Below are 12,537 nucleotides of genomic sequence, written 5' to 3' on the forward strand. Positions count from 1 at the left end.
ATTTTGCAGAATACAAAATAGACACTGTGAAATTATCTGACTTTATCCTTAAAGATAGGTGTTAGAGTTTAGAATTTGAGATCAAATTTCTGAACTCTTAATTGCCCTGAGAACGAATGAGTAAAGATCTCTTTCTCCTCTTTTCTCTCCATTCCCTCCCTTTCTAGGATGTCAGCAGCAAGGAATGCCAGCTTGTTAAATGCCAGCCACTTAGCTAATGATTATTTTTATGATTCCAGTGATGTTTCCATAGGAGATATGAGGATAAAGAAAACTCAGAATAGAGTCCTCAAAAGTGAAGGCTTTGCTAAGACACCATTTAGCCAAAGCAGATTCCTAAAGAGCAAGCAAAATGTTGATGAAAACCAATTTTTCTTCAAGGGTAGTGCTGTAAGGGAGATGGGGAGCAGGACCTCTTTAAGCAGATCACTGACTACTGCCTCCAAAATTAGGACTAATGCAGCTTTGATGAAACTAGCACAAATAGAAAGTAAAATTATGAGCCGAAAGCTGCAGGTTGATTTGTCTGACACTGATACAGATGAGAAGAGTGCCGATGATATTTCTTTGAATCAGAGAGCTGATACCCTTTCTCTGAAGAATGGAAGTGACATGCCCTGGCAATGCAGGGATAAAGTTCCCATTGCTGGTAGCAATGAAAGAGTGAGTCGGTTTCTGAAGAAGAAAGGTTCAGCTGTTGAAAATATAGCCAATACAGCACAGTTTGGAAATGTCAAGAGTTCTCAGCCACCAAAACAGAAAGAGCTGGTTAGAAAGCTGGTTTCTCTGGATAGTGATGAAGAGGAAATGAAATTATTGCTGGGAAGCTTCGTGAAGCCTTTCAGTGATGAAGATGCACCTAAGAATGCTGTTCTTATGAACACTAAACCTAAGGAGGATGAACATAAGGTACTCTCTACGGTAAGTTTTTACTCACTTTCCATTTTAGAATGGGTTTTTATTTTTTGTCCTTTACCAAGTTGTGCTATTAGGAACTTCTGGCAGAAGAAGTTGCCTCTATGTTACTTTAAAAGAGGTTTTCATAGGAGGCACTGGAACCTCATTCTACAAACATTTATTATGTACCTGATATATGTGAAGCACTAGGTTCCAGTGTAAATAAGGCACTTACATACCTAATAAGCCCTTATTTCATAAGGTTACAATTCTTATAGTTGACCTAAAAGTTGCTGGTGATCTGTGATTGAATAAGAACTCCTCTGTCTGACATGTAACAGGCCCCAGCCGCCCTTTCCTGACTCATTATGTAATCGTCACCTGCTACACTGGGCAGCTTTCTTATACGTGACCCTTTGTATACTTTGGCCCTGGCAAATTTCTATAACTGAAATGTACACCCTCTTCATTTTCATATTTGGCAATCACTGGTGTTCTTCAAGTCTTAGCTGAAGGCTTTCCTAATCCCCCCCAACTACTAGTGGCCTCCTTTACAAACTACCTTATATTCTGTGTAAACTTAGACATGTATGTACATGCAGTGTTCATTGATAACTTGTAAGTTCCTTGAAGGCAAGGACTGTTACATATTTATCTTTGTATCTTTGACACCATGCACTGTGCCAGGCATCTAAGTAGGCATGCTTGTTAATTTTATTCATTTGTGAATTAATATGTTCGTCATTTGTCAAAATGGAATGGTTAAAATAGGTGACTAAAGTGAAACAAAGAATGTGAACTCCTTGTGGGCAAGAGTGTGTTCTTTTGTCTATATATGCCCAGTGCCTTGCATAAATAAGTGTTTGTGGAACTGCAGTGTAGAACTGTGGGATCCTAAATGTGTTAGGTCAGCTTTGGAAGAAAATCACTGGCTAGAATCATAGGATGGAAAACTATTATCCATGGTTAACACTTTGGCTCTTACAGGAAAGAACATCTGAGTATGACAGATAAACATTCAGACTTATGACCCTTCAAATTTGTATTTGAGACAGAGAAGTTGCTTCTCTCTAATTTAATGGTTAATGTTAATATGGCATTTTTTGGTGAAATATCTGAAGCTAATTACCATGAATTTTGTTCCCTTGAAATTAGGATGACATTCTGAGTCCACCAGGTCAATTTTCTCCACCCAGTGAAGAATTTTCCAGTCTCAAGCTTTTTCGAACATTATGCCTACCTGATGAAAGCTGTCAAGAAACAGCCTCCCATAATAGCCCTTCAAGAACTCCTTGCCCACAGAGTGACTTTTCAGCTAACAAAACTTCAAGATCACCATCCCTTTCGATAATGCATTACTTTTCAAGGCCAACATCCCCTAAAATGGAGCATATAAAGGTAGCATTTTCACCTGAGGACACTCAAATTGGATCATTGGATGAGTTGTTCTCTGAAGCATCCAGTGATAGCTTAAATGGTAACGTTTAGTCTAATACATTATTTATTATAAACTGAATTATTATTACTTAAAACATAAGGCCAGTATTTCTGTATCTTTATTCATTTAACAAAAATTCATTATACATCTTCTATGTGCAAGATACCATACCAGGTCCTAGGGATATAGAGATAAAAACAGAGCAGTCCCTGTCCTCAGAGAGCTTACATTCTTCTGTGGGGAGTAATTCTTGGTGAGAAAGCAGTAGCAGTGGAAGGTTTTGGATGGGCCTCCTGGAGGAAGGTAGCATTTGGTCTGGTAGAACAGTATCCCTCAAAGTAAGCCTGAGAACCTTCTTTCAAGTGCCCTTGACTCACAACAGAAATCAGGTAAGGGCTAGATCCAAGTAAAAAGTAATTTAATTGACTTTGCAAAGGAGAAATTCACCTGTATTTTAAATTTAGTAAAAAACTCAGTCACTATGAATACACACTTCAGTTCAGTATCAGAGCCAAAAAGACAGAAGAGAATGGGAAGAAAAATGGTACCTGAAAATTATGTTTGAAAACATTTATTTTCTTGCTGTGCAATTTAAAAAATTTTCCCCAATAAAAACCAAGTCAAATATGAAGCATCTATTTCTTCCATAACCCTGTACCAGGTCAGGTGTGTGTACCAGGTCAGGTGTGTGTACCAGGTCAGGTGTGTGTACCAGGTGTACCACATGAGAAATATGAACCAGGCTCCTCTTACTCTTGTCCCGCTAGTTGTATGGAGGGAGAGTTAAGGTGGGGAGAGGAGAAGACACGAGGTAAAAGCTAGATAACAATCCTTTGAGTGGCAGCTTAAGACAAAATAGAAACTGTATCACAAAGCAGTGATATGCAATTTCTGTTTAGAAAGAGATGTATTCCAACTACATGCTTGCTTATCACAAATTCTGTTACCAATGGTAGAAATTATATAGGTAACATAGGGATCAAGAACCAGACTTTCTACCCTTTTCCAGAAGGAAAGATCATGTGGGCCCCAGTGCAGGCCTGCACCTGAGATTGCACCCTGACCCCCTCATTGTCAGCTGAATTTATTCGTGATGCTTTGCTGAGGGTGCCATGACTCTATAGGCCAACTGTTAAAGGCTTTGTTTGCAATAGAACAGATGTTTCTTGAGGAAGGGCTGTTTGTTTTTTGGTTTTGTATGCCCATTGTGCAATACTGTGCTTTGCGCAAAGAATGTACATTTTAAAATGTTTGCTTAACTTTTATTATTGCTAATATAATTATAGCATTAACGTAGTGCTTTAAAGTTTACAAAGTGCTTTACATATGAGCTGTCATGAGGTCCTAACAACAACCCTGTAAGATGGGTATAATTATTATCCTGATTCTAGAGTGGTATAGCTAGTAAGCATCTGGAACAGGATTTGAAGTTGGTTATTTTTGACTCTTGAGTCCAATACTCTATCCACTGTGTTATCTTGCTGCCTCTAATGGAAATGAGTTTCCAGATAATTTTTAAAAATCTATGGTATTGCTGTGCGTGGTTAATTGTCATATAAACCATAGAAACAGTAATGCTCTGGGAATTCTGAGGACAGAGATAGCTTTGGGATAAAATAAGGTGGTTGGGGAAGGCCTTATCAGTGAGGTGGGATTTGGTTTGTACACTGAAGAACAAATAGCATCCAGATAGCTATGGAAGAGTCAAGAGGCAATGTCATCCCATGTTGTTCTTGCAGGGCATTGGCTTCAATTGAACCTTAGTTTTTTCTCCCATGGAACATTAGCCCTTTTTCTCCCCTTGAAGAACTGGGTCCTGGAGATGTGAAGACTGATTTTCCAAGTCTGGGAAAGTCATTAGGAACATGAAGATTAGAACACACTCGACTCCCAGTTTTCTCTTTTCCCTATAACATTGCTTTTGTCATGTTTATAAAAGTGATATGCTTAAATGATTGTTTACCTTACATTTTAAAAATTATATTTTGGTTTTGTGTTGTAACCAATTCATCTTTCAATGACAGATTTTAAAATAAATATTTTATCCCTTGATGATTTGGCTCCAGATGATGTCAGTGAGAAAGCAGAACTCAGACGAAAAGTAAGTAAAGCAGAAGCGGATTTTAAGTTTTAGCAATCATATGGAAGAATTATTCATTGTAGTGGCTTGCATTTAGGTAATAACGGATAAGGCAGCCTTGGTTAGCAAATGAATACTTGCTGTAACTGAACTGCTCTATAAATGTTTCATGCCAAAGACATGCAAAGGAACACTTCAGGTACTCTAATTGTAATAATGTAGTTTCATAGACATTCTTATATATGGTATTACATTTGTCAGACTTACTGTAAATGGTTACTGTTTTAAATAGGGATAAGGGACTAGACCTTAGAATTTTTGTGATAGGGAATTCCTGGGTGTGGAAATGTCCTCTACCAATGCAGGTTAGCACCTTCTCTGCAGCTTAGAGTCTTAGAGAGTTATCTAGACCAGGGCTTCTTAAACTTTTTTCACTCATGACCCCTTCAGCTTCTTAAACTGTGGGCTGTGACCCTACATGGGTATAGTTTAAATTTAGACTAGGGGTGTCAAACTCAGATAAAAACGGGGTCACTAATCAGTATGTGAAACTCCCTGTGGCTGCATACGGACTTGATATTAACATTATCTGTGTTCTAGTGTATTTTTATTTATTTTGTTCAATAAATTCCCAACTACATTTTAGTCTGGTTTAGGCTGCACTGGGAATAGTCTAGCAGGTATTTGACACCTGATTTAGAGCATGGAGAGGTTAATTTGGCCAGCCAGTATGTGTCTGATAGGCCTGGAACTCCAGTCTGGCTGGCTCCAGCCATCACAGAACTGTCTCTTGTGTTATCACGTGTGTATTAGATGTGGGAGGCAGCATGATGTAGTCAAAAAAGCAGTGTGTTTGGAATTAGTGGACCTGGGTTTGAATTATAACACTTATTACCAACATGACCCTGGGGAGGTTGCTCCCCGTCTCTGGGTTTCAGGGTCCTCTTCTCAAAACGAGGCAGTTGGTTTAGATGTTCTTCCTTTTAGCTCTAAATTTGTAATCCTACTCTTTTAGAAATAACTTTCATATTTCCCACCTCCAAGTTACTTTTTTATTTTAGGAAGAAGATCACAGAATAAAACAATCAGTCAAGGAATTAAAAACAGATGTATCAGTTGTAAAAAATATACAAAAAAGAAATGCCAAAGAGATAAGTCCAGAGACAAGTGTGAACATTACTTCTATTGAAACTGAAGAGGAAAGTCACACTGCAAGTGAAATATGTGAGGATGTGAATGAGGAGTCTGTCACCTTTTCGAGAGAGGAAAGTATTTCTAGCAGGAGGTCACCATCTCCTAAACCTCAGGAGAGTACTATAAACTCAGTGTATTCTGAAGATTTTGAAAAATCTCCAAGTTCAACAGTATCTGGGCAGACGGCCTACTCCCAAGAGTCATTAGACAAGACACTGGAGTCTTTGTCTGAGAGCCCTTCATATTCTCGAAGAGACTTTCCCACAAAGTCAGGAGAGCCTAGTCAAAAATGGAGTGAGAATGTAAGAAGACTCTTAGTGAAAGAAGTGGCTGTTCAGACTTATGATCCTGCATTTACCTACAGCTGGACAAAAGGTGAGTGTGAGTTCGACTAGAGAAAGTCTCCACAAGTGCTGTTCTAAGGCAGGTGAAGGAACCGAAAACTGCTACATTTCAGTTGCAGACCATTATGTGCCAGTCATAAAAATAGTGCCATTCAGGAGAATTAGGACTGGACCTCAAACAGAAGACTTGAGTTAGTGTTGTGGTTCTGCTACCAATTAGTTGTGTGACTCTGGTTGTAACTTAACATAACTATGGGCATTTGTTTATTCATTTATCAGATGAAAGGAATTAGATCGGATGATCTCTTAAGGCTCTGTCTAGCTAGGACGGGCTGGAATTGAGTTAGGTTAGTGATCTACTCGACCTCGCATTCTGACTCTTCACAGGCACCAAATGTACATTTCATGGGACAGCTTGATTGCTCCCCACAACTGCCTCAAAAGTTTAGAAGAGCACCATAACCATCCCTGATTGCCTTTTGGGAACATCCTTTGTATCTTTCATTCATGAATCTTGATAGTTCTGAGCGCACAAGTTTTTAATCAATACTTAATAAATAATTTCAATAAATAACTCATAATTTTGAGTTCCCTAAGTTTACTACCTAGTATATAAAGTAATAGCTGGAGACTTCAGGCTTCTGTGGGGCCCTCAGATTCTGGCACCTCGCTTTGTGGGTTGGTGAATGAGACAGACACATCACGGCTTCATAACCTTCAGTCACAGGACCAGAGGTCAGGAGTGGGAAGGGCTCTCAGGGGCCATCTGGTTCAGCCCTTTCATCTTGCAGATGAAGAAACTAAGGAAGTGAAATGATCTGTTCAGGATTGCAAGAGTGAGCATCAGAGAGAAAACTGGATCCCACACTTGTGTTCTAGGGTTAGTTATCTTACCCTTATATCATATGTATCCATGAAGCCTTTGTCTTCCTGGAGTGAAAACATTCAAAATTTTAAGATTGTATTTTCTTCTCCCTTTGCACCTAGATAAGTAATAAATAACTTGATGGACATTTTGGGGGGAATGAGAGAGGAATATGTATTTTCCTACCTGCCATGTTCAGCTTGATTTTAATTTATAATATAAAAGGTAGATATGGCCAGTAAGTGCTGGAATTCCTATTGATTATGTTCTTGGTAACTTTCAAAGAGAGATCACTCATTCCCTAAGTAAAGATAAGGCAAAACACTGGATTAATATTACACAAAAAGTTAAGGAATGGAGGTGAAAAGGTCTGGGTTCAGGTTTCTGCCATACTACTTGGCGAGGCCTTGAGCAGGCCTCACTTTACTCAATTGCAAAGTGAGGGGGGTTAGATTAGATGATTTCTAAAGATCTTTTTAGCTCTAAGTCTCTGATTGGAGAGCCTGAGGGAAAGGAAAGGAAGGGAATAAGCACTTATATAGTACCTACTATGTGCCTGGCACTGTGCTAAAATACTTTATAAATATGATCATATTTGACAAGGAACTTATTTCATTCAACAAGTAACCTAAAATCTGTGGGGATAACAATATTTACAGACTCTATCTTAGGGTTGATATGAGTATAAAATGAGATAATGAATGTAAAATTCATTTTAATTGAAACACTATGTAAATGAGTTACTATTATATCAAAAATAAATCTGACTGTAAAAAATATCAGTTTGTTTGAATGAAATATTGAGAATGTCAGTTTTCTTAACTGAATTTGAATATACAAAAGTAGAAAGACTAGGAATCATACAACCTTAGTACTGGAAAGACCCTCATAGATCTTCTTCTCCACCTTCTGTGTTTTACAAAAGTGAAATGGCCTGCCTAAGGTTCCGGAGAGAATTAGGGGTAGAGCTAGGAGGAAACCCCATGTCTTTTACAACACCAAGTTTCTTAGAAGCAGAAACAAATGTGCTTATTTGAATTTTGATTTAAAAAAAACCCAACAGTTTAACACAACATTTTTTAAGAAAACTAGATAGATCCTTAGGAGACATTGCTATGGAAGATATTCAGAATGACAAATACCTTTCACTTTTCATTTTTTTTCTGATAAAAAAACAGCAGCCACTGTTAGAGGTATGTAGATGGAAAAAATAATCCACACGTATTTGCTAAAGGCTTAGGACAGGCTAGTGCTAGAGAACCTGTGCTTGGGGAGGAACATTGTCAAAGGAGATAATGTGAACATATGTAAAGAGATACAATATTGGGAGAAAGGCACCTGATGGGTGGTGGGATCAAGAAGGGCTTCATACAGAGAAGGTGATGCTTGCGTTAATCCCTGAAGGAAACTAGGGATTCCAAAAGAGAAAGGGGAGAGGGAAAGGCATTCCAGGCATAGAGGACAACCAGTGAAAAGGTGTGGAGTCCAGAGAAGGGATTTCACGTATCAGGAAGAGGAAGGACAGTTTTGCTGATCTGAGTGTGTGAAGGGGAATACTACAATATGTAGTAAGTCTGGAAGTGGCCCTGGGGCCACTTCTCCAACAGAACAGTTTACATTTGATCCTAGAGGTAGTAGAAAGTCACTGGAGTTTACTGACTATGGTAGTCACATGGTCAGATTTGTATTTTAGGAAAATCACTTTCACATCTTGTGAGAGCATGAGGCAGGGAGACCAAATGTTGAATTGTTTCAGTCGCATCTGACTCTACATGACCCCATTTGGGGTTTTCTTGGCAAAGATACTGGAGTAGTTTACTGTTTAATTCTCTAGATTATTTTATAGATGAGGAAACTGACGCAAACAGGGCTAAGTAACTTGCCCACTGTCACATAGCTAGTAAGTGTCTGCAGCTGGATTTGAACTCATTAAGATGAGTCTTCCTGACTGTAAGCTGGGCACTCCACCCATTGTATCAAATGAGAGGTCAAGAGGGTCAGAACTGGGATGATGGTCATGTTAGTGGAGAGAAAGCGTGAGCAGATGTAAGAGATCTTATGGAAAAAGAAAGATTTGGCAACTGAATTGATCATTGAAGTGCGAGTGAGGAGTCAAAGATGCTGCTGATTTTGTTAACCTGGGTGACTACAACAGAAAAGATATGTTTGGGAAAAAGGGTGGTTTTTAGGGGGGAAATAATGAATCTTGTTTTGGACATAGTGAGTAGGACATGTAGTTCAAATCTGCCTATTGAATAGGCAGAGGAAGACAGGCTATGAAAGAAAGGTCGATATTGGCTATGAAAGAAAAGTTAAATCAGAAAAACTTGAAAGAGAAAATGAAGTTGTAAAAGTCATAATCATGGCAAAAAAGAGAGGAGCAAAAATTAATTTTTTTTTACATTTTATTATTATTCCATGAAAATCCTCTCCAAGTGCATCACTGTAGAATTGAAGTGACTGGGTTCTTAAAGGTTCTGCTAAAGGCATATGAACTCCAGTACATTTTTTTTTAAAAGGTAGAGTCAGAAGGGATCTTAGAGGTCCACCTGGCCCACCTCTCTCATTTTATAGAGGAGGAAAATAAGACTGAGACCTTAAGTGACTTGGCCAGGGTCATGTAATTAGTTAGGATTCAAACCCAGGTCTTCTTGACACTACCTCCAGCACTCTATCCACCTTACCATCTGAAGACTGGCCTCCTACACTTAGAAAAGCCTAATCACCAGACTGGTTGTCATGGTATAATCTTTTTGGCCAAAGGCATTCTTAAAAGGCTGTTACTAAGTCATCCTAGCGTAGTTTGTATCAGTAGATGGAGTCATCACAAATCACAGGGCTTTGAAATATCAAAGTATTTTATTAGTGATGATATTAGTGACTTATAGAAAACAAAGAAAACGATTATTCCTAGAATTTTAGGGCACGTGCAACAGAGGAAAGGTTGCCTAAGTTGTGATAAGTATATTTACTATGAAAAACACTGAGTTATTTTTCAACTCTTAACCTATATAAGTCAAAACTCTAACCTTTTGTCCTTTAAACTACAGAGAGCATGGCGACCATTGGCCCAAGTCTGGGGAGAGCTTATGTGGATCCTGAACCTATTGCCACTCATGTGATTAGTGCAGATGCAATAGAAGGTAAAGGCCCTCAATTTATTATATTTTACATAATTTTTATTATCATAAACTTTAACATTCAAAACAAATACTAATAATTTAACTAAATATGGGATTAATTCTCCATCTACAACTCCTAAACTTGAACTATTTATATATTTTTAATTAAACTTTAAAAATTACATAAAACCTACCTTCTAACAAAATAAAAACAAGAGACCTCAATACATCTGGCTCCATGTTGCCTTCTAAATCTTCCTTTATCTTTACAAAGCTCTACTGTTCTTTAAAAAGAATATACCTGGAGTCACCGTTTATATTGTTCTTATTTTATTTACTACATTTTGAATAATTTTCTGTTTTGTTATTATATTTTCTTTCCATCATACTTGTAACTTGGTAGTGCTACAATGTTATTTTGCATTAATAGACTATAAAAGATTTTTCCCAGTACATTTGACATACAAGTTGTTTTCAGTATTATAGATAAAGAGGGCTCTGTTTTTTTGGGGTACAGATAAATCCTTCATCTTTTTTTTTTTGGAGGTACTTGGGATTAAGTGACTTGCCTGGAGTCATATAGCTACCAAGTGTCTGAGGCTGGATTTGAACTCAGGTCCTGACTTCAGGACCAGTGCTCTATCCACTTTGCCATCTACCTGGGCACCGCCTACTTCTATCTCCTTTTAATGATATCTTTAGAGTAAAGATTTTTCAGTGGCATCATTGGATCAAAGGGTTTAAGTTCCAGGGGTGGGGAACCTGCAGCCTCAAGGCCACAAGTGGCCTTTAGGTCCTCGGGGGCAGCCTTTTGACTGAGTCCAAGTTTTACAGTATGAATTTTTATTAAGGAGATTTGTTCTGTGAAGTTTGGATTCAGTCAAAGGGCTGCACTTGAGGACTTAGAGGGCCACATGTGGTCTCCAGGCCAGATTCCCCATCCCTGGCACAGTTGAGAAATTTTTATTATATGTTCCCAGATCCCTCTCTAGAAAGTCTGCACCAATCCCTAGTTCTATGCCTGTTTCTCAGCACCCTCCCAACACCCCAACATTTGTCTCTGATACATTTTACTACCAGTGGTATGTCTATAAACTCCACTGATATTCTATAGAAGGGGCCTTGGATTCTTAACTGTTACTGTTTGCATAGAGAAGTGCAAAGTCCGGCCAGCACTCTAGAGGTAAAAGGCTTTGAATGCTGACCCAACAACAGACTCCATGTCTTAATCTAAGAGACACCACAGCTTATGGAGAGGCTTGTCCCCTGAAGGTTGGCCATTAGGTGGATTGGCGCCACAGCCACTCGTAAACCTTTAAAACACAAAAAGTTTTGGATCTGCTTTCATAAGAGGAAATGCCCATAAAGGTGACATTACCAGTCTTCTGAAGTGGTGAAGTAGGATCATGTCATAAAAAGTAGCATTGACTCTTGGCCGTTTAACTGTAGTTCTTGAGAATAACTATTGCCCATAGTTTTCCAGTGTTTTAGGAAGTTGCAAGAATGTGCTAATTAAATGTTAATTAGTAGTTGTAATAAAAACTTCAATTTCAGTATTATGTATGGTTTTTGAAATTCACAGAATCTAAGAGTTGGAAGAGATCTTGTGGCTGTGTAGTCTATCTCCTACCTGAAAAAGAATTCCATCCACAGCACAGCTCACAAATGGTTCTTTCTCCTTTGCTTAAAGACCTCCAGTGAGGGGGAACCCACTACATCTTGAAATCAGCCAAGGCCACTTCTAGGCAGCTCTCATTGTTAGGAAACTTTTCCTGGCATCAAACCGAAATTTGTCAACTTCTAGTCACTATTCCACTCTTCAGATACCAAAAAGAACAAGTCTCAGCCCTCTTCCATCTGACAACTCTTCAGATTGTTGCAGACAGTTATCATATCTCCCTTTAGATGTCTCTTTTCCCAGCATCCCTAAGTTCCTTCTATTGAGCCTCACAGGGCACAAAGCCAAGGCCTTTCACCATTCTAGTTGTCCTCCTCTGGAAACCCCAGCTTTTCAGCTAAAGTGCAGCATCCAGAACAGAATCCAATATTCCAGATGTGGTCTGAGCAGGTAGAAGATGGAGACCACTGCAGCCCCACTCATCTTGGTATCTTTACCCCTCTTAAGCCAGCCTAAAATCATGTTCATTTATTTGGCATCAAAACACGCACTGTTCACTCATATTGAGCTTGTGATTTCTTAAAATCCCCATTCTTCTTTCACATAAACTTCCATCTTGTCATGCTTCTTCCTGGCTTTTACTTACAAAAGTGATTTTTGTTTGAGCCCATGTGAGACTTCACATTAACTTCCATTAGAATTTAGAAATTATAACAGCATTTTATTTATTTCAATCTTCTAGTCTATCAAGACCTTTTTGATTATTGACTGTTATCCAATGTGTTAGCTATGCTTCCCATTCATCTATTCCCAGCTTTGTGTCACCTGCAGATTTGATAAGTTTTTAACTTGGATGACTTGGATAAAAATGTTAAATAGCACAGAGCCAAGCACAGATGGCTAGTGTACACTATAGGCGGCCTATTTCCAAATGATTCTTTTGTTTTGGCCATCCCTCTCCATTGTACAATTGATTAGC

The 12,537-nt window shown here is 38.5% G+C and overlaps 1 protein-coding gene across 11 annotated transcripts in view; it reads left to right on the forward strand.

Annotated features, from left to right (window-relative positions):
- Window positions 1-12,537, forward strand: part of C4H19orf44 (chromosome 4 C19orf44 homolog) — a 44,899-nt gene that overhangs the window by 3,800 nt on the left and 28,562 nt on the right. For all 11 annotated transcript variants that reach the window (XR_011965496.1, XR_011965494.1, XR_011965495.1 and 8 more), the window contains 5 exons: window positions 168-921; window positions 2,053-2,374; window positions 4,360-4,436; window positions 5,477-5,984; window positions 9,869-9,961. Coding sequence is in view for 8 of the 11 variants with exons in the window: in XM_072601251.1 (XP_072457352.1) it covers window positions 168-921; window positions 2,053-2,374; window positions 4,360-4,436; window positions 5,477-5,984; window positions 9,869-9,961 (1,754 nt within the window). In the remaining 3 variants the exon portion in view is untranslated. The remainder of the gene's footprint in view (window positions 1-167; window positions 922-2,052; window positions 2,375-4,359; window positions 4,437-5,476; window positions 5,985-9,868; window positions 9,962-12,537) is intronic.

The sequence above is a fragment of the Notamacropus eugenii genome, chromosome 4 (genome assembly GCF_028372415.1).
Source record: "Notamacropus eugenii isolate mMacEug1 chromosome 4, mMacEug1.pri_v2, whole genome shotgun sequence".
NCBI lineage: Eukaryota > Metazoa > Chordata > Mammalia > Diprotodontia > Macropodidae > Notamacropus > Notamacropus eugenii.